At 41.5% G+C, this 21,397-nt stretch overlaps 1 protein-coding gene across 1 annotated transcript; it reads right to left on the reverse strand.

Annotated features, from left to right (window-relative positions):
• Positions 1 to 8,013: 8,013 nt before the first annotated feature.
• On the reverse strand, positions 8,014 to 16,520 carry LOC118403831. The gene is made up of 7 exons (XM_035802684.1): positions 16,258 to 16,520; positions 14,034 to 14,142; positions 13,199 to 13,500; positions 12,388 to 12,530; positions 10,359 to 10,551; positions 9,690 to 9,870; positions 8,014 to 9,070 (listed from the first exon to the last, which is right to left on the reverse strand). Exons 1-7 carry the CDS (start codon positions 16,411 to 16,413, stop codon positions 8,835 to 8,837), a joined length of 1,320 nt encoding a protein of 439 aa, XP_035658577.1. The 5' UTR covers positions 16,414 to 16,520; the 3' UTR covers positions 8,014 to 8,834.
• Positions 16,521 to 21,397: the final 4,877 nt, after the last annotated feature.

Genomic DNA, 21,397 nt, shown 5'->3' on the forward strand with positions numbered 1-21,397 from the left:
AATCCTCAACGAAAAGGTAGCTTTTCATGTCTTTAATCAAGTGCTGGTGAGGCCACATTGACTTGAGAACACGTTAAGGGGGTGACCTTTACGCGTGGATTGAATTTCAGCCCTTACAAAAAGAAATGACATCGTGTCTAATCTGTCTGTTTGTTACCATACTTTGAAATGCAGATGAAGAATTGCAACAATGTCATACATTTGGCAGAATAACGCAGAATGTGAAAATATGTTGAACACCCTACCACCTGAAAGATCAACAGCAAATGATTCATTGTTTCTATGTCTTATGTGCCTTCAAAAATGCTACCCAGGAACATTTGACTTTGGCCTCCCTATCTATGCAAGGTTCTGTGTGTTCAATTATTTTCAAAACCTTATGATAACTAAATTAGATTTCAAAATTGAGCATTTTTCTTTTGTCCATCTCTACATGTATCTTAGCAATATCGCATCAGTTTTGGAGTGTCCAAAGGATGCTGTGTAAAACACAAATACAGTGTGGTCTGACACTCTCATTCCACTCGGGCAGCAACCTTGCTGCGACCGTACAGCAAAGTCCATTGATCTTATTGAATATTTTGTTTACGCTTTGTACGTTTTGCTGTCGTTCGGTTATGCTTTTTAACTTTGCATAATATCTATTCAGATTAAGAATAAAGAATGACACAAATCAAATTTAGTTCACAGGAAGGCCTCAGCGCGATGTACATGAAGTGGAATGAAGCGAACCGAGATGGCAGGATGTAGATTTTGTTCTCCACGCGGACATGCGGTTTGATGTATTGACAAAACGTCACGACAAAAGGCAATAAACCTAGACATAAACCTGGACTTAACCCAGGAAGCTCCGGGGCACGCGGAGACTGCTTTTTGTTTCTTCTGGATAATAAGTCATTTTATGAACCATTAGACAAACGCCCACAGAATGTACTTTGTCTGGACTTGACCGGATACGAACTTGTCCTGCTGTAGGGCAAGGAGGGCGCAGTTGTTTGTTCTTTGGCATTCGTTATACAATATAGATAGCAGGTATGTTCTGTTTGAAGCCAGAAGGTATTGTGTTAATGGTTTAGCGTGTGCGTGCGCGTGTGTGTGCGTATATATATGTGCGCGTGTATGTGTGTGGGTGCATATGTGTGTGCGTAGTGTACATATACGCAACAACAGCTAAATACAATGTAAAGACTTAGGCTATTTCCGTTCAATAAGTATGGCGCTTACCAACAAGCGTATAAGATCTTTGAAATGCTGGTGAACGTTTACTGATGATCTTTTGTTTGAAACAAGTAAAGGATTTAATTAAGGTCGCTATTATCAAAGCAGGTATAAAAACGATCGATGTCAATCGATGAAACAAGTTCCATGTGAATAGTGGCGCCATCCCGGCCCTGTTATCTGAAATATTAGAAACGCCCCATCTGGCGACATCCAATGGAAGTCCACCCCCATTCTCATCTGAAATTCTGCTGAAACCAGAGCGAGGCGTTAAGTGGAATGATTAGTAATCACTGTCGTAGGTATGGTAAGATAACCAAGTGTATAATGCAATTTGAGTGTACAATGCAACTGATAATGAATAGCATGTATTAGTATAACTTTACATTAGATTCAGTCTTACAGATTAACATGCATTTATGAAGGTATAACAAAATCAACGTCATAAACTCTCCTTAGCACTGCTTTGTTATCCTTCTTATGTCAATACTCCATTTGTATTGTCTGTCAGCAGGGCTAGTCCTTTGTTATAGCTACAGGCTAGTTGGGCATACTCTCCAACTGGATCGTCCCTTCCCTGACAAAGACTAGAGTTGAACAGTCCAACATTTTTTGTGTTGGAAATTACAAAGTTTAACTTTATCCAGGACCATTTTGTCCTACATGTTACAATAGGAACCAGACATGTAAGAATGAGAGAATTATTGATGTGACCTCGTAACTTTTCTAGATTGAAGAAAACCCACAGACATCGATCGTGTCTACTAGACAGACATGTCTCAAGGGTCACCTATTACCTCCCGCGGTAAATTGGGACACACAGCACACCTACTCCAATTGAAGTGACACATGCACACTCCAGCAGTATTCTATACACCTTTCTTACGAGGCATCCATGACAGATCGAAAACGAAGTCAATGAGGCAAACAGACAAACGTTACCTCTAACATCAGCTGACATTTTATTTTCCCCCAAACCACACAGAGTTTCACAATATAAGATCAAATGATAAATATCATAGCTATCTAGTGTTATGCACCAAAAGATGCCGCAATTTAGAGTAGCGTAGACTGATCCCTTAAGAGACACAAAATTAAAACATAATAATGCAAATATTTGACGAACGTGCAGCTATTCTAGATCTCTTATTGGTCGATTTTCTAATTTCCATGCTATCATTGGTTGAACTGCTAATTATGATGGACAGTCTCTAGTTTGCCACATTGGCTTTGGTTTCGAAGTACCATGTCCGCCGCGTAAAAAGGTGTATTCAGATGGAGAAATTACCAAATTCTGGTGCCTTTATATCAGTGCAAATTTACACAAGCATTTAAGTCGAATCTGTGATACCCATGACATAATAATAAATATAGATGGATAGAAAAAAAAACGTTTTTGAAAATATTTGCCCCTTTGGGCTAAATAGAGATAAGATAAAACAGAATTTACAACATCAGATTATGACGACTAGCGTTATTGATATGATATATTATATGGCGTCGAATGCTTCTCTGTTATGTAACGAATGTTATTACGCAACGGCTTTGAACCAGCTTTAGTCTTCATACCATGTCTATACTTCCATACATATATAGAATGTTGGCGCCCCATGAGTTAATTGCTTCATTTCCTCCCCTTTCAGATATGGCATTTATAACCACATACCTCTCGCCTCCCGAAATAGCCTTCTTTTATGTAAGCACAGTGGAAATAAACATGTGTGCTTGCGTTGCTGTCAGTCAGCATCCAGTGTTGTTAAGGTGGTATCTCACTGCACTTGGGGCACCGTTGCGGCACTGCGGGGTTCGTTCACTGCGGCACTGTTGTGTTATTCTCGCGATTTTTTAAATAATTTAGATATTGCGTAATACGTAAAAGTGTGACCTAGAAGACAAAATACACAAAAAGTAAGAAAATTCGTTATCTCTGAAATTCCTTGAGCATCTCTCGAACCCCGCAGTGACGCAAGCGTGACGCAAGTGCAGTGAGAGTTGTGGACATACATGTAAACATGTGTGCTTGCGGTGCTGTCAGTCAGAATCCACTGTTGTTAGTCTGTGAGACCCCTGGCGTCAGACAGCCTTACAGCAATAACCTGTCAAATGTGGGGAGACTGCATGAAAAACACTCAGGAAGTGCGTGTTGCTTTCTTCAAATTGGTTCGACCTTTGTGCTTCCAAGAAATCTGTGCAAGAAAAAGGAAATGAATTTTGTCCTTGATCTATAATTTGTGTTTAAATTATTTTCTCCCCTTTGTTTACTCTTCTCTTCTTCTCTTCTTCTCTTCTCTTCTCTTCTCTTTTCTTCTCTTCTCTCTCTCTCTCTTTGTTTCTCTATATCTCTTTTAGTCTCTCTTCAGTATAACTCCCAGCCACCCTCCAACAAAACGGTATACTATCAAATCAAATGCATCCAATTCTTCAAATAAATGTAGTCGAGAGTATGTAACTATGCATTCTCTTAAATCACCATTTAATCATCAATTCTATCTTTTTATGACGACGCTGAATTAATGCAAAAATATTCCTCCTTGCGTGCCGTTATTCAGGTATACAAACACACAAGGAACTATTCCAAATTAAGTTCTTTCTCTCGGGTTGGGGTTTGATTGGTGGTGGCAGAAAACATCTCTTTCACTCTCACATGTCAGGAAACAAAGTTCTTTGACATCCGCCCAATAGTACTTACTGGAGCAACTGGACATGATTTTGGAAACGGTCTTGCAATGACAGTCTCCCTTACATCCGCTTCTCTTAGGCCATGTTGATTTGATGAAATGAATGACATCCTCTGGGAACCTCATCATGAAATCTAAGTCGTCAGAAACGTTGAACAAATGACTAAACACACCGAGTGAAGTATACCAAACACTAGATTTTCATTTTTGTACTTTCACATCTTCTTTCACGTTGGGATGTACTTTGATATTCTATGACATTAGGGACTGGTCGATATTTAGCGGGGGGGGGGGGGGGAGGGCCGGTCGTCTGGGGGGGGAGGGCCTAGGAAAAAAATTTTGAGCCGGGGGGAGGGCCTAGGAAAAATATTTTGAGACGGGGGGAGGGCCTAGGAAAAAAAATTTGCTCGATCTACCAGCAAAATTTGTCCCTCAAAAGGCAGGAAATGCCGTTTCAGAGGGTCAAGATTTCAAAATTTCCCCGGGCCTCCACAAGCTTGAGACGCCTCACGCCTCACGCCCGAGTTCGGCACCCGGCATTGTAAAATTGCGCTCCACATGCTGAAATTTCGTTCAGTAATATTTCACTGCCGCGCCTTTGACCCTATGTCTGTTTAACACCGCTACAACGTTGTAAAAATATCTATGTTACAGTATTCATTTACCGTTTGTATAAAGGTGGGCTAAGAAAAAAATATCAGTAAAATTTGTTTACCTTTCTTACGAAGTTGGCGCGGCAATTAGCATGAAATGATGAAGCCGAAGTTCATACAGGACCGGGGACACTATACTCAGTGTTCTACTGCATGCTATAATAAGTTCTCGATAAAGTTACCAAAATGCGACGTAAAAATGTACTTCCGGTTTCCAATGCCACAATTCAGTCACGGTGACAAAATTTGGCGTCTTAGAAGAACTTGCATTTCTTGTCAACATCTCCGTACGCGTACCAACACATGTCGGTATTTTCCTCAGATTTTACCGCAAAAAATGACGGGAAAATGCGTGTTTTCTTTCATGATTTGGAACGCTCTGGAAGATGACTGGTGACAGAGTGCCGTCTGTGAAACGGCCGGTGAGACTTGTGAATTCAGCTTTCCTTGTTTCATGTTCGCTTCCTTGTTAACGTTATAACCTGTACACATCCTCGACTTGAGAACTATCATAATGATCAAACGCAGTACGTGCGTAACTCGATTTGCATGGGAAATGTTGCTAAACGTGTCGTTACCATGACAACAGCCTTGGCGGTAGTCTTTAGATGTACCGATTTGACAGGGCTTGCCACGTTATGCGAAAAATAGAATTAACTTGCAACCAATCACAGCCAGCAGCGGGCCAAAAATCGCGGCTAAGTTACGTCAATCACTTAGAAGCGGAAAACTTTGCGAATAACCCGGGAAACTGGCGTCTGTTTACAGTTTGCACCAGGAGGAAAACATTATTTAACTTAAACTGATCGTTGAACGATTCCTTTGTCGATAGTTATAAAACTATGAAAATCACAAGCGTGACTGTTCACAAGGCCACTGATACACACACAGCTTCAGAGAAAAGAATTTGAACTAACGTGTCAGATTCGTAATGCATTCCAGTTTCCCGACAATTTTGCCCATTCCGTCATTTTTGACCGACAAAATGGATGTCCAAAAAGCGTGGCATATTTAAAAGATCTCCCAAGTACAAGTCTGCGTTCTCACGCCCGCCGGCAGCTACAGAGGCGACCGGTCAACCCCGCCGTGGGATCGTCGTCACACGTCGGCTCCCCCCTCCCCACTACAGTTTTGGTTAGTCGTATCGTGCTGACGTTTTTGTTGTCATTTCTCCCCGATTAATAACCGTCAGTTATTGCCACCACAGAACCAAGAAAAAGTACAGAAGGTATTTGAATTGAAAATAGTCTCCGACAAGCTACTCGGACCCCATGAACTTGTAATGCGATAAGTAAAGGGGCGGGGCGCGCGCCGCGAAGCGGCGCAAATCTACTAGAAATCCAGGTACAAAATACTTAGTTTGTCGCGTTGTTTGGATAGAGTGGATTTATGAATATCAGAAGAACACAGTAGCCTCCAAGAATCATATATTTATGGGCTCCGAGCCATTCAATTCCCCTTTTTTTGCTAGGGGTAAGAGATCTGCCTCGCGATGAAAAACAGTAACGTTATCATAAGTATGGCGTGAAGACATTTCCAAACGGGAGCGCAGTGATTTATTGGCGTCTTTAATATTTTTCAAATTTCATAGGAGGGGGGAGGGCCTAGGAAAAATATTTTGACTTGGGGGGAGGGCCTAGGAAAAATTTTTTGACCTGGGGGGAGGGCCTAGGAAAAATTTTTTGACCCGACCCTCTGACGACCGGCCCTCCCCCCCCGCTAAATATCGACCAGCCCAATAGTATCCATTTTGGCAATTTGAAATTGACCGCATATTTTACAGCTGCTTTGTACGATTTACAGTGTGCTTCAGAACATTTTTGTATTTTTGGAAACGGCCATGCTTACTTAGAAAAAGAGTCACTTGACGAGAAACAAGCATCACATGCTCCACGACACTGTTATAGTCCAAGCGAACATCCGGGACACTGTTTAGATTGCAGTCCAACTCTACATCCGGGACTTTGACCTATGGGTGACCTCTACGTTCCCCTTACCGCTGATGATGTGAACTTTGGCACCGTTGAGACTAAAATTAGAATTCTCGGATGCGTCACTTCAGCTAACATGTCACGGATAATAGTGAATTATCGTGCACTACGTCAGAATGGGTCATCCAGGGTACAGTTTAAGGGGGTAAGAATAATAAACCGTTTAGATCCGATGATAAAGTAGCGCCTACAGTGGAACTTACGATCTAATTTTGGAGACAAGCTCCCTAACGCCGATACTTCGGAGTCATGCATCACTAACGTGCTTTGTGGCAAAGTCACGATGAGGGTTGTGGCCATGGTTAGATCAGTAAAAAGAACTTAAGAAGAAGTATGTCTTTTATTCAAATCTATGATATTGTAGGGCAATCTTCAGTACGATAACCAACATGTGTACAATTAAGATATTTTTCCAAAGTTCCTTCATATAATTTTATAGGTATAGCATATATCCGCGAATAGTTTCATCAGGTTGGTACGTCACTGAATAAAGAGATTTTTTTACACAACTCACAGCTTTATTCTCACCTGCAGTACAATGTGAACCACAATCAGAATTGCCCAGAAGAAGGTGACAGACGGTCCCCCAAACGTCGGTGAGAATAAAGCATTGGTGGTGTAAAATGAGTCTCTTTATTCGATATAGCATATAGTTTTATAGATGTATTTCTAATTTTCCAAACCAAATGATCATAAGGTTATCTCTGGTCAGAGAATCATTTGAAAATGGGGAATTGAGGCACTCTTTTTAGATGTTTACCACTTTGTATGATGCAAGTATACTAGTAGTAACATGTTCATCGCGTAACTGTTTTACATCCGTTAGCCTGGCAGCGTTGCTTAGGTACTGTAAACTATCACCGGAATGTCATTCACATACATTCCACACGCTGTTTACACTGCCTAACCGTTATGAGTCCAAACAACCGGTCCCAGGAACTTGCTGATGTTTAAAACAATGGCGGGTCTAAACCGGTTCTAACTAGTTGTCAAGGTACGTGCTTTTTGCTCTTTACGTAATGTTACTTAATTTGGGGGAAAATATCCACCGTATGAAACCATGAAGTTGCTTCTATGTACCTTCCTAGATGTCTTATTTAGTATTAAACATTTTCGTGTCCATATTTTGCGTAGTTGATAAACTTCATGTTGTTTATAACATGTGTCTAACAAAGGAGATGCATCAATGAATGAATGAGTGAATGATTCAATGGACGGATAAAAGAATGAATGGTGGGATAAATGAATGAATGAATGAAAGAGTAAAAGGATGAATAAGTGAATGACCTTTATTTTGACTTCCTACTCTTATAAACCAGGGAAAGACCAACAAAGAAAGACTAACACATACATTTCCAATGGCATACATACTGGATATACAAATTGAGAACACCAGGACACATTACAATTGGACTTCTGCTCGCTTCGAATTCTCTAAACCAATAAATGTATGAACATATATATGTGACTTACAACGCTAAGCTGAGAGATTTTGTTTCGTATAGTTAACACGGGAATCGGAATTCTGGTTCTGGGCATATTATCATATTTAAGGGCATGATTAAAGAGTATTGTCACATCTCATAACAGAAACTCATTTTTTTTCGTGAAAACCGTATATACACAGTAGCAATGGACATATTATGGCCAGACATTTTAAGACGTTATTGTATGTACATCGGGCACAAACGTCTATCAGCATAAGCATACACCAAAGTTGGCATTCAGAATGGCGCCACTATGGATTACATGTTACATAGTTACAAACACTCTTGTGGAATGGCTTATCGTCGAGAAAATGGGAAAACAAAACCGTAAAGCCTTTACCTATAACTTACTCACATATCCTTAAGCAAACAGTACAAAACTTTAAACTGCACAGAGATGCAGCATCGTCGTCCTTAACCTTAAGTAAAGTCTCTTTGATCTTAATTTTCACAGATTGATTTTTACAGATTGTTTATCCGCAATATATACATGCTATCAGTGAAATGTAGCCCTTTGCCGTAGTGCTCGCACACTTGTGTGGGCAAAGGGCTTTAGAAACAGAGAAGGGTATCACCATATTTACCAAAAATAATCTGGACGTACTGCACAAAATCCTGTCTTTACGCATACCGTAAATTATGCTTAAAGGTTCCATTCTTTTCAGTCGAGGGAAGAAACTTTTTTTCAGTCGAGAGAAGAAACGACACCTTCACGCGTTCTTTAAAGTTTGCTGAAAGATTTAGATTCTAAGCAGTAATAGGAATTTGAATAGTTCACAATGTACACTATACACGACGTTGGTTACGTCAGACATAGCCGCTGGTTAGAGACGACCTGCCGGTTGAAATTTGATCCCAGGGAACTTTCTTGAAGGCTTCGATGTCGGCCGAGAGGGCGCTGACCCGCCTGTGTCTTCTCCCGTTGGGTGAGAGGCTGTTGGACCTTGGTCTGCCCGCGGGGGACTGAACAGCACCACCATCGCTCGGTTGTCCTGTCCAGCTCGTCCGGACGGAGCGAGAGGTCACCGGGGGTGGGGTGTAACCTGTATTGACGTCATAGAACAAGATGGCGGGTCAATATGGCGTCCTAATATGGCATGCGACGATCTACTTCAATATAATCAGTAGTAATTTGTTTGTTTATTGTAATTTACCACTTTTTTAGACAGGCATCGGCAACCTTTGAAGTTGACCCCCTCCCAAAATAGGAATACATTACCTCTAGTCGTAACAACAAGAGAACGCGAAAATGCATCTTAATGTTATTTACTATGATTATTCACTCTTCAACAATAAAAAGATCTATACCATTAGTTACACAGCAGGAAAGATTTAAAACAAGTATATTTCAGAAAATATGAACTATAACTTGGATTTAGTATGGCCTAGATTGAATGAAAACGATCTCAATGGTCTGTACTAGAATGAGCATTAGATTCAAATGAGCCGTTCAGTTAATTTCTTTTCTCGAAGCAGAGTATCAAGCACACGGCAGGTTACAATGAAGCTAAGTCCTAATCTCCAAGCATGGTTTCCTGAGGGCAAAACGTCGGAGCATATCAGCGGACTCGAAACCAGGAACTCTGAGTTTTGAGTCAAAATGTAGAAACTGATCCGGACACTAACCATGCTTAGAGATTACAAGACTCTCTTGATTCCTACCTGGGGGGTACGAATCGTCCTCTGGGATGGGATCGTAGTTGATGGTCATGACCTGCGGGGCCGGTATGGCGGTGGATGTTCTGCGGTCGTACAGGGACTGTCCCCCGGCCGTGGAGCCGCGCTTGCTCGGGCTGTAGAAGGAACCTTGCACCACCGACGGCGCCGGGGTCCGCCTCTCCGTCTATAGATGTAAAAAAAGAGCAAAAACTCGTGTGAATATTTTGCACATGCAAATCGCAAGAAACACTAATCCCATGACATTTAGCATCACAAGAATACCAGAATGCTATGACAAGATATTTTTGTAGAAAGCGAATGTTCTTTGCAGCATCAGAAAACAATGGATTAGAATCAAATTCAGCCTCGTTTCTTTTTTTTTGGGGGGGGGGGGGGGGTCTGATTTGCTTTTTCTGATGGAATACTAGTATTGCCCTATTGTATGCAGTTTATTTGTGGTCTCAGAAAAAAAATGTTCGCCTACCCTAAAGATGAAAGGAGAGCCGAAAGATGGCAGCATTGGGAGCTACGAAGGCCGTGAGCTGTAAGTTGTTGTTAGATTTCGAAAAGTAAAGATGACAGGAGAACAAAAGGAAGGCCGTGTTTGAGCAATACACAACAGCCAAAACCACACGAGCGACTCCCATTGCAACAAAAAACATGTACCCCTACCTCTGGATCTACGAAGGCCGTGAGGCGAGTGGAGTTCCTGCGCTCCCCGTAGTACGGCATGGGGGTGAGGCTTCCGTCCGCCCGGCCGTCCCTCACCGCCTCCCGCCGCCAGATGCTGTCGTACCGCTGCCGGAAGTGCGGGTTGTAGGAGGACGTCATCCGCCGCGGGGTCTCCTTCATCTCCTGCTGGGGCCTGCACCAACGTGAAGAACGTAAGGTAAGAAAAGGTAAGGGACCTATAGTTGTTTGCATGATGTAGGCTTAGGTCCCAACGGGCTGTTTTGGGCACTTTCGGGTGTGACCCCTACGTGGCCCCGTGGGACACCTTGCGGCTCGCGGGGTATTTTTGGGCCCAGGGTCTCCTTCATCTCACCAACGTATAGGTAAGGTAAGAAAAGGTAAGGGACTTGCAGGCTTTGGTCCCAATTGGGAAAAGGGGCCCTGTTTACGGGCTGTTTTTTGGCACAACATGGCCCCGCGGGACACCTTGCGGTCGCTCCCGGGGTATTTTTGGGCCCGATGAATTTAAGTCAGACTTAAAATGAACACGGGGCCCGGTAACAGTCCACTGGGACAAATCTATGCCTTCAGAGCATGGCCGGGGCTACAACCGTGACTGGCACCAGTGCCATTAGCGCAGGGCCATGACGGCAGTGGATTGTTATACACTGTTTAAAAAAAAATTACATTGGTAATTTAGAATCATTAGATATCAGTAACACATGTATATTCTATTGTGATGTATGTGGAAATTGCCATACATGTACCTGTTACGATAGTCAGCAATTTCTTCTTGTATAACTATATTGTCTAGAATAAGGTATTCAAAAGCGGAGCCCAACCCTCTCAGTCCACCGTCTTTTACCTTCCGAAACGAAGCCAAGCACAGCGCATATTTATCCATATACTTGGGTGAAGTGGGGAGAGTCGTGTTAAGTGCCTTTCTTAAGGACACAATCGAACCCAGGAAGCGAACCCAGGACTTCTCGATCCAAAGTAGTACGCAAAGTTATTGAACTAAATGACATCGTCGAAATAAAGAAGGACCTTAGACCTGATTCAGAGACTGACCCATTCTGTTCTAGCGTGCGGGTTAAGTCCATACCATTAGTTATGGATGATCTAATAGTTAGGCGTTGGTTCTTCAGCAGAGCATAATCCCTGCACATACGTAACACAAGCAGTTGACCGATAAAGGGCGGTTTCTGTATGGCGTTTACATTGTCCATTGTTAAGTATGACGTCAAATGCTCAAATCGCATTTTTATTATACCACCCAGGGACTTAGACTTTCCATTAAAGATTTTATCATGTTTCAAAACTACGTTTGACATCCCATGAGAGTTCTTATCCCGCCGCAAATCAAGGTTTGCTTATTAATAGCAAACGATTGTTCCTTCTAATTCCAAACGTAGTGTCAAAGCAGGCCTGTTGCAAGACGACATTTATGCCAACTGTACAAACGTGTCTACGTATTTAGAGCCCTTTCCATGTCATTTAGTGTATAGGGCAGCGCCTATCCGTTTTCATAGCCCTTTGGTCACACAGATGCATAAGAAATTCCGTAACAGTAGGGGGTTATTCTGCTGACACTTATTATAATATGCCATATGTACCAGTTTTAAAAACCCTCGGTCAACTCAGTACGGGATCGAATCATGCCCCCCGCTTGCTTAGCAAACACTAGGCCCACACAGCGTCCGATCTGAAAATTAGTCTACCTATAGGGGTAGGTACCAATACCAAAAATTAAGGTACAGGTACGGTCCAGAGGATCAGGTTCAGGTCCGGACAGCATTTATTGTCTCTGTTTTAGGCCGTAGTTTGACCGCAGAAGCTTGGTAAAAACGTAAAAATGACTATCAACTCTTCTCTACTTCGCCCTTGGTCTTTTATTGGACCCGTGAGCTCTAAAACACATTAACACCTACATCGGATTTTTTTCAGGTCCGATTTTTCTGGACCGGTCCAACAAGAAAGATCGTTTTTTATAGGTTTTGTATTGTAACATACGAAACTGAAGACTTACTCTTCCTCTGGTTTCTGGTCGAAGTCCATGCAGCACCAGATGTTGATGATGGCGCAGATCATGATGAACACGCTGGCCGCTAACAGCGCTGCTGCGATCTGCCAGTTCTGACCCTCATCAGCAGGGTTGTACGGGGCACTTCCCTGTCATGGATAAAGTGAACGGTTTCACAAAGTGAAATACATGCTATATTCATTTTTAATTCATTCAGGAAACAGAAGAGAAGGATACACAAGGTAACAGTTACTTGAATAACTGATTTGTCAGACGTTTCAGACAGCATTCTGTATCATTGGCAAAAGACAGCGGATGCTACCTGGATCTTCTACCACATCCTAATTCGTGTTCCAGGAAGTTGAAACACTATGGGCTTCACATCTCTTTGCCTTCAAATTTTATATTTCGCAAACAAGTACCTTGATATATACGTTGTCATCTTCTATAAGTAAGGTAAATGTAAGGTAAAGGTAAAGTTAGCCCAAGAGCATTGTAGAGATGTAAGAGACAGTAGGCAGTATGTCTTAAGTACGGTATTGGAAGGCGGACCCCGAACCTCTTCTTCCACCGTGCCTTTTTGCTTCCCTAACCAAAGTTGGTTACACGTTTTTACATCTGGGTGGACTAGAGAAAAGTGCCTTTCCCAAGGGCGCAAGATCGGCGGCATGACAGGATTTAAACCTGGGGCCAGTTACGCCACACGTTTAGCACTAGACACAGCCCATTCTTTTTAGTGAAGTAAAGTTTTGGCGAAAGCACACAACAACGTTAATCTGTTAATTGACTATGCAAGTTGACAAGGGAACACACTTACGACGTATTCGGATCCCAAAGTCTCCCCCGGGTTTATTAGCTCCACCATGAAGATGTCTGTAACGTAGTTCGACTTTTTATCCTTGTCCTCCACAGTGATATAGATGAGGTTTGTGCCTATTATGCGCACGTCGCTTGGAGTTATATATCTGAGTTGTACGCAGCCGGAGTTGGCACTGGAGTCACAGTCTTTGGGGATAAGGGTGGCGGTTCCTAGGGTAGTGTTTGATATTGTGTCGATTCGGAATTCCAACAAGCTCCCGTCGTCTAGATTGATTGCATTAATGTCAACGGTGATAGTCCCTGAAATATAGGTAAAGATATCGTATCGTTAATAAATGGCATATCATTGTATCTACGGTCGTAATGCTTTGTTTATCAGTTGCCAACGTGATGTTGTCGTTATTTGCTTTCTCCAAAAGCTAGTTCAGAAGAGATTACCGATAAGCCAGCAAACAGAATTTTATTGCTATGTAATCATTTATTATCCTATCTAAAGATGATAACATATAAAAAAAAGGTCAATATCATATCATGGTTGAAATGTTGGGAAAGTTAAGATCATTTTCTTCCAATTCAGTCACTGCCTAACATTAAAATTCCCCTCGCCACCCTCAAACTTTGTCGCAGTTACAGATTGTCTATCTATTACATGTATCAAATGTACGTGTGATCAAAAACTTTGCCACAAATCTATTATTTACTTGTTTGTTTATCTGAATTAAGCATACGTGACAGGAGGTACGGCAAAACGCATATGATAATATGTGTTAGAAGGTCCCTCAACTCTACCACTTGAAACATATGCTAAACTTATTTTATATGAATTTTCTCACCTCTTCCTGTAATCCTTATATGCAGAGGCACGGTAAATTCAATCAGCGTGCTCCTTTTGTGCCTGCCGCCACGGCGCATCAAAGATTCTAGTCTTTCGAGTGGCGATACCTGTGGGGGAACCACAAAACAAACATTTGTCAGGAAGAGTCCTAGAAACGGTCATGTTGATGTTGCTAACGCAACAAGACCTTGACCTGTGGGCTAGCATTTCCTGGTCACCTCACACGTCACAACGAACCTGCAGGACGAATTCTTCTCTGACCTTCTGTAGTTAAAAGAAGGGTTGGACGTCCTTGTGGCAGTTTAAAGAGAGGTGCTCAAACTGAATCAAACTTACAGTATGAATTCAAAGCAGGAAGATTAACAACACTTCATTTTTGCCAGTAGGACGTAAATGACGAGGAGGCGTCCAAAAACATTTGTACCGTTCAGTTCACAATAGTACAATGGCACTACATATATATCCTTTCAACTTTTCCTGCTATAAATAACGCATAGAAGGTTTGCCACCCACTGCCCTCTTCAAGAAAGCACAGAAGTTGATAGAAATACCTTCAGAAGAATTCATACGTACATGTTGATTTTCTTCAATGGACGAGAGCTCCTCTATGTGTTACGCGACCTTACCCTTGTACGGCTAGTGATTGAGTGCCCCAGAGGACGCTAATATTCTAAGAATAGACGTCTCAGACCAGAAATTATATATCAAAGTTCTTTTTTTTATCTATGACAAATAGCGTTTTAACGTCGCCTGTGCCAATGCAGGTGGTTACATACACACACGTTATCATAGCGTACCCCACCTACATTACATGGACATACCATTCTTACATTTACATACACCCAGATAAATGCTAACAAGCGTGAGCTCTTTAAACAGTAATGGACGAATTTTATTTGATCTGTTGGAGTCAATTTTTGGAACTGGTTAAGTCTCCAAGATGGCTGTCTTGTGTCGTTAATAATAGCATGTCTAAAGTGTGGGTTATTGTAGGTTACAAGCCTTGTTAACATAAGCTTTTACATTCACAGCTGTCGGTAATTAAAAAAGCCAATGTTGCTTCGCGTTGAAACTTTGCGGTCAACACTAGTGACAGTTATAGATTATGTCACAATGGCGGTTTCCAAGATAGCTTTCTATTTCAAACAATTAAACGTGGGTGTCGCAAATCTCATGTTTTTCTTTCGCCATCAGAAACAGGTCACATAAGTAGCCATTCTTTTGTAATATAACAATGCACTCGTGTTTACCACTTCTACCTGTGTGAACGAATTTTTGTTGAGACAGTGATGCACGCATACGTTACGTCTGTACGTGTGATCAGATACTCCGGTATGCGTGTTATTTCATAAAAGTCATACTGGAAGACTAATATGTTTTTGTCTTTGCCAAATGAATCGGCTTGGTCCTGTTTTCCTCCAAAGTCATCCCCCTGTCAGACTGTGGAGACGGCTGTTTATGGTGACAGGAGAATTATCATTGACGTGTGGCAGTGTTTGGGTGGATGAGATTGGTCAGTGGTCAAACAGCCTGACAAAACTCAACAGCCGACATCTCGGGTTGCTACAACGGACGACACCCTGTCCCGTCTCCATGGTGACAGGAAAAACACGTACAAAACATCAAAACTCCCCTTTTGCGCTATCTTCTGTCAAAATGTCATTTTAGTACTTACGTGTACACTACAAGCTTTAACTTTAACTATTTCTATTTGATTTTTTTTACATGTTTTATCTTCCTTAACTTCTGTGACGATTTTACTCTTCAACCAACGACAATCAAGAAAGAAACGTTATTTCCACTTCAAGTCATGTAGGAAATGCGTATAATCAACTAGAATGACAAAAAATATGTTTTTCGTAGTCTAGATGAATTCTCACGCAGGTTAAGCGTCATCAAAGATCGCATTATTTTCTCTCCAAGTGGATTCGCAAATAACCCAACCCAAAAGTCTCAAGTCCACATCACTTAGTGTTACCTAAAGTCAACGGCAGCGCATGATGTATTGCGCATGCATTTTTCCACAGCCGTGTTGTTTTTCACGTACCAAGAACTTCTTTGCTATAGTCAGCAGAAATAACAACCTATAGTGAATGAGTTAAAGGAAGAGACTTGGGTTTCACAGATCATTCATTGCCATGTGGTATGATAGATTACACAAGATTTACTACATCAAACATGTAACGTGGACATAACATCTTGCATATTGAATATCGGCTTACCTCGAATGTCAAAAGATGACTGGCGGCCAGTGGTCCTGTTTTCGTCGTCCCGGATGACTCCTGTTTTGTCTCCAGATCTAACTCATGACTGTTACACAGCACACAAATCATCGCCACCCCTAGACAGACGAGCTCCGTTTTACAGAGTAACACCATCCTGGTAGGTACCCCTGAGACTGAAGAACAGAACAAGAGAGGAGAATCTGCTGCGCAGTCTCTGCGATCCGACTCCTGTTTCTCCGTTTCCTCAAATGGCGGCTGGTCCGGCGGGCGGTGCCAGAAGGTCCCGATCTTATCGCGATTGTTGATCAAAATAAACACCATTTGCGACCATTAACGAGGCAATAGTTTGGTCCCTATCCAAACATTGCCGCGTGTAAAACACATATTGTGGCTCTTCTCGGCGCTTTTTGTAGACAAAGGTATTTTCTTCCTCTCGTGTCCTGAAAAGTATTTTAGTTCAGTTGTTTTCAAAGCACCGCATTATGTAATTATTGTAAGGAAAACTTGAAGAAAAAAGTTTGAGCTAAGAACTTAAGTTTTATCCTAAATTGTTTATATTTATCTTCTATATGTATACTTAACGTATTGCAGACCTTGTATTGCGTCTCTAAAAGATGTCGTTGTTGGTAAAACTAAAACCCGATCAATAAATGGCACGGGCTTGATAAAAATACGGCGTACATAAGTATGATAAATTATTGTTTAATGTAGAATCAAGTACACATATGGTTAGTCTAATATATGCAGTAGCTATGGCAACAAAGGAAAGTTCTGTAAGTCAGTTCTATATATAGTAACCGCTGCTGCAGTGAAACAGAGCTGATCTCCATGGAAACGAGTATTTTTTTGCCAAACTTTGGTTTGAAAACACTTCTCTGTTGGTTAAAATTGATGAACTCTTTGCACTGGGGTTTGGGAATAAAGATAGCTTTGAAACGATTCTGAATTTTAACAATTACTTTTTAGATTTACCCCTGCTAACAGAGAGAAAATAGTTCATTTGTTATAAACTATGAAATAACAAGCGTCACTCTACAACGATAGGGGCGTGACTTAGGGGTTGGTACTGGTACAGGTGTGACAGCGTTCTCGCCCCCCCCGTGATCTCGCCCCCCCGGGGGCGAAATCACTAGCGATCTCGCCCCCCCGGGGCGAAATCACTAGCGATCTCGCCCTCCCCGGTTAGTGATCTCGCCCCCCTACCTCGCCCCCCTTTAGCGATTTCGCCCCCCCCCCCCCAAAAAAAAACGGGTTTACATGATATTTTAGAAGTTGATTGGTATAAATCACACAATGCAGTTTCAGAATGATATAAGTACACGAGTTTGATACATAACACCATCCATAGTATTAATATTAACGTAAGTACATGGCAATAAGATAGTTGAACTTGTTTCAGACAAGGAGGGTTGGGTCCCTTGTATTCCCTTTATTGCATGTACCTGAGTCTCGACATGAGATATATTTCATTGTATTCACCTATCCTCAAGCAACCGATATATCTCCAATATGAAGGCTCTATTATGAATTGACCACAAAAGAACTATGTCATGTCTTTATTGATTATGCAAATAAGGTATTCATTAGAATAATGCACGTTTTGGTGTATGCACATGGCCAAGGGGTATCTTCACCTTCAATATGACTGTTTTTCTAGTATTTAGAAACTGGTACGTTATATGCACCTACCCTATGGCTATCTTCACCTCCAATATGACTGTTTTTCTAGTATTTAGGAACTGGTGTTTTACCCGTGTTTCTTAAGACTGGTACTTTACCAGTTTTTTGTAGCATTTAGCAACAGGTATATGAACTTGTGCGTAGATAGTGTTTATAATGAGAAACTATTATTCAATTGTGTTTTTCTTAGTGCTTTGGAAATGTTTTCTGCACAAGAAAGAAAATACTGTGACAAATTGAAAACATATAGCTGACGTATTCCGTGCCATAGACGGTGTTGATTTATACGTTCACAATAGCATTGTTTTCTATGCCACCTCTGCCATGTCAGCTACAAAAAAAATGTCCTTTCAATGTAGTGTTTGCACCGAACATGGTATGACATCTTACGGTAATAAGGTGCCATATAGGTACCAGGTAACACACCAACTATGTTACTCCCAGGTTTAGTATAGTACCAGGTAGCGCACCTAATATGTAGTAACCAGCTGCTCTTAAGACCCCTCCGAGGAATACTAGTAATGTTCTGGGGGGGGGGGGCGAAAACGCTAAAGGGGGGCGAAAACGCTAGTGATCTCGCCCCCCGGGGGGGCGAGATCGCCGGGGGGGCGAGATCGCTGTCACACCGGTACCGGTACGATTTATCGGTACAAAATCGTTTTCTCTCGTTGGACCGGTCCGAACGAAAAGGACCTAAGAAAAAAAAAAAAACTTAGTGGACCGAATTTTGGACCAAGTAGAAAATGACCAAATTAGCAGTGGTTTATACGTTTTGGTAGCGCTTACCGATTCAAGAATACAACCCCAGGGTCTAGTTGTTAATTTTGTCTGTCATAATTATAGTGGTGATTCTAAGTACATGTAGCACTGAAAATCTTGATTCCACATGTGTTTTGACAGACCGCTAAACCCATGCAATCCTACATTTTCACAATAATCAAGAAGCGAGAAGAAGCCGAACTTCAATGCTAAACTAGAATATAGGATGTCAGAGAATTCTTTTTACACAACCAGCAGGTACGTACATTACTTACGTTTCGATGTCTCTCAAACGTAAGTAATGTAAGTACCTGCTGGTTCTGTAAAAAGAATTCTCTTACATCCTATATTCTACCACTCACTCACTCACTCACTCACTCACTCACTCACTCACTCACTCACTCACTCACTCACTCACTCACCCACTCACTCACTCACTCACTCACTCACTCACTCACTCATTCACTCACTCACTCACTCACTCGCACACTCACTCGCACACTCACTCACTCACTCACTCATTCACTCACTCACTCACTCACTCGCACACTCACTCATTCACTCACTCACTCACTCGCACACTCACTCGCACACTCACTCACTCACTCACTCACTCACTCATTCACTCACTCGTCCTCTTGCTCATGGTGCGTGGAGCCAACTTCTACCAACCTGATGAAACTATTTTCGGCAGATCTATGATACTTAATATGTATGTTTTGTTTTTGTTGTGACCTGTACTCAGCTCGGTCGGGCAGATATGTACAATAAAGTCTTCGTTATTTCATTATCCTAACATGTAACTCAACCAAAAGGCTATAAGACAATTCATCATAGTCATGCAAGGCACAAACTTTAAGAAATGAATGACATGGGTAAATTCTCTGCGACTATATTAAGAATCAAAACGACCCAAACAGTCTGTTCCTTGTGACCATATCCGTGTTCTTCGCCAACATCAAAGACCTACCCACTAATCTATCAACAGATATCCTCCTTAACCAATTAAAACAACCATCTTAAGTCTTATCCCTGAAGGTAAAGGTAAATCGTGGCCTAAGTAACCTGAAGTGGGTCGGAAACAAATTCGAGGATTAGACTAAGTGAGTTAATTAAGAAGTGACATAAAATCGATGGAGAGGCTGCTCCCAAAGCAAAATCGGTTTGACCCCACCCTCTTTGGGCACACTGTGTCACAGTGTGTGTAAACAACCACACCTCTACTCAAAATCAACTCAAAATTCATGTACATTGAAGTTGAAAATCTGATACCTTCAATTTAAAATCCTTTCTTCCCTGTGTTTATTTTGAAAACAAATTAGATGAAAGACAAACTGGGCATGGGGAAATTGATTGGTACACTTCTTACCAGTGATATCTGGCTTACTTACCGGGTTTGGTTACTTTTGGATTGGATGACATCATTGACATTGTGGTATCTGTTATCATCTCATTGTTATTACCTAATTATCTTTTTTAGATAACATAATTGTTATCTATATTCTCATATCCACAGAAAATTTAGTTTGACATCGTGTGCAATATGTGAAACTGCACCGTCTATTTGTGACGGAGACATCTGAAGGTACGCTACTCGTACACATACTGTAAATGCATTTAAGTTCGCGAGGATTCAATTTCGCGGTAGCGGGAAAAATGACTTTTCGCGGTGGTTTTAATTTCGCAGTAGCACCATGCACTGTAGTCTCTTACTGCCATGGAAAAATGTTCGCAGTGGTTTTAAGTTCGTGGTGAAGCGGTCACCGCGAAAACCGAGACCATTAGACCACCGCGAAAGTTTCTGCATTTACAGTATGTGGCTATGCACATTTTTAAAGCTTTGAGAACACTAGTATAGGAAGAACTAGAAAGGTAATATTTGCAAGCAAATACAGAATGTTACCTTCACATGTTGTAGTCTAACACTGGCAACTGTTTTGTTCATTCTTATTTGAACACATTTCTAAATGTAGTGACCCGAGCCCCTCTAGATCTGACATTTGCTACATGATGTAACCGATCACCACATGGTGCCTGCTACTTTACCGGTTACCATGGTGACAGCCGTCTGGTCCAGGTCGTTGACCTTATTTGTGCGGAGAAGAAGAAGAAGAAACAAAGCAAAAACAATATGTTCCCTTCTGTGAAGGTAACATAAATATTTGGAACTTGTTCTTAAGGTCCTCTTTCCTCTTGATGTTGATCGCTGAGCGACCGTTGGATGGCCATGAACCATGACCATGTAAAATCGTCGTTCGCTCGGCGGTCGTTGCGAAACTTGAACCACACTTGTCTCTGTGAAACTGAGATTTCTGACACTATGTACATAGATCAAGATATATTTATTTATTTTTTCATTCATTTATTTTTTTTGCAAATTCATGCCCGAAGGCTAATTGCAAGCGTACAGACAGTAAAAAGTAAGAAGTGTCTATTCTATACAGCTATCTATATACATGTGTACATGATTATATAGGCAGTTATGCTAAACCTTGCACTTTGTACGAGGAACTATTCAGACGTGGTTCCCGTACATGCAAAGTAATTAAGGGCCCACTGGTACATGCAGTTTTAATGTAAACCGCAAGTCGATGTGTGAAAGCCATGGTTTGCATTTTGTCATGCTTCATGCGGTCTCAAAGAAAACATGCTTCATGCGGTCTCAACTTTTTGACATTTTCAGTCATAACCCAAAAAA

Source organism: Branchiostoma floridae, chromosome 16 (assembly GCF_000003815.2).
Source record: "Branchiostoma floridae strain S238N-H82 chromosome 16, Bfl_VNyyK, whole genome shotgun sequence".
In the NCBI taxonomy this organism is placed as follows: Eukaryota; Metazoa; Chordata; class Leptocardii; order Amphioxiformes; family Branchiostomatidae; genus Branchiostoma; species Branchiostoma floridae.

Excerpts from the sequence above, each read along its gene's own strand:
- LOC118403831 (XM_035802684.1), bottom strand. The coding sequence starts at position 16,413 with ATGGTGTTACTCTGTAAAACGGAGCTCGTCTGTCTAGGGGTGGCGATG. Across the intron at positions 13,501-14,033 it reads TATAAGGATTACAGGAAGAG|GGACTATCACCGTTGACATT; the intron begins GTGAGAAAATTC and ends CCTATATTTCAG. Across the intron at positions 9,071-9,689 it reads GGACGATTCGTACCCCCCAG|GTTACACCCCACCCCCGGTG; the intron begins GTAGGAATCAAG and ends ACGTCAATACAG.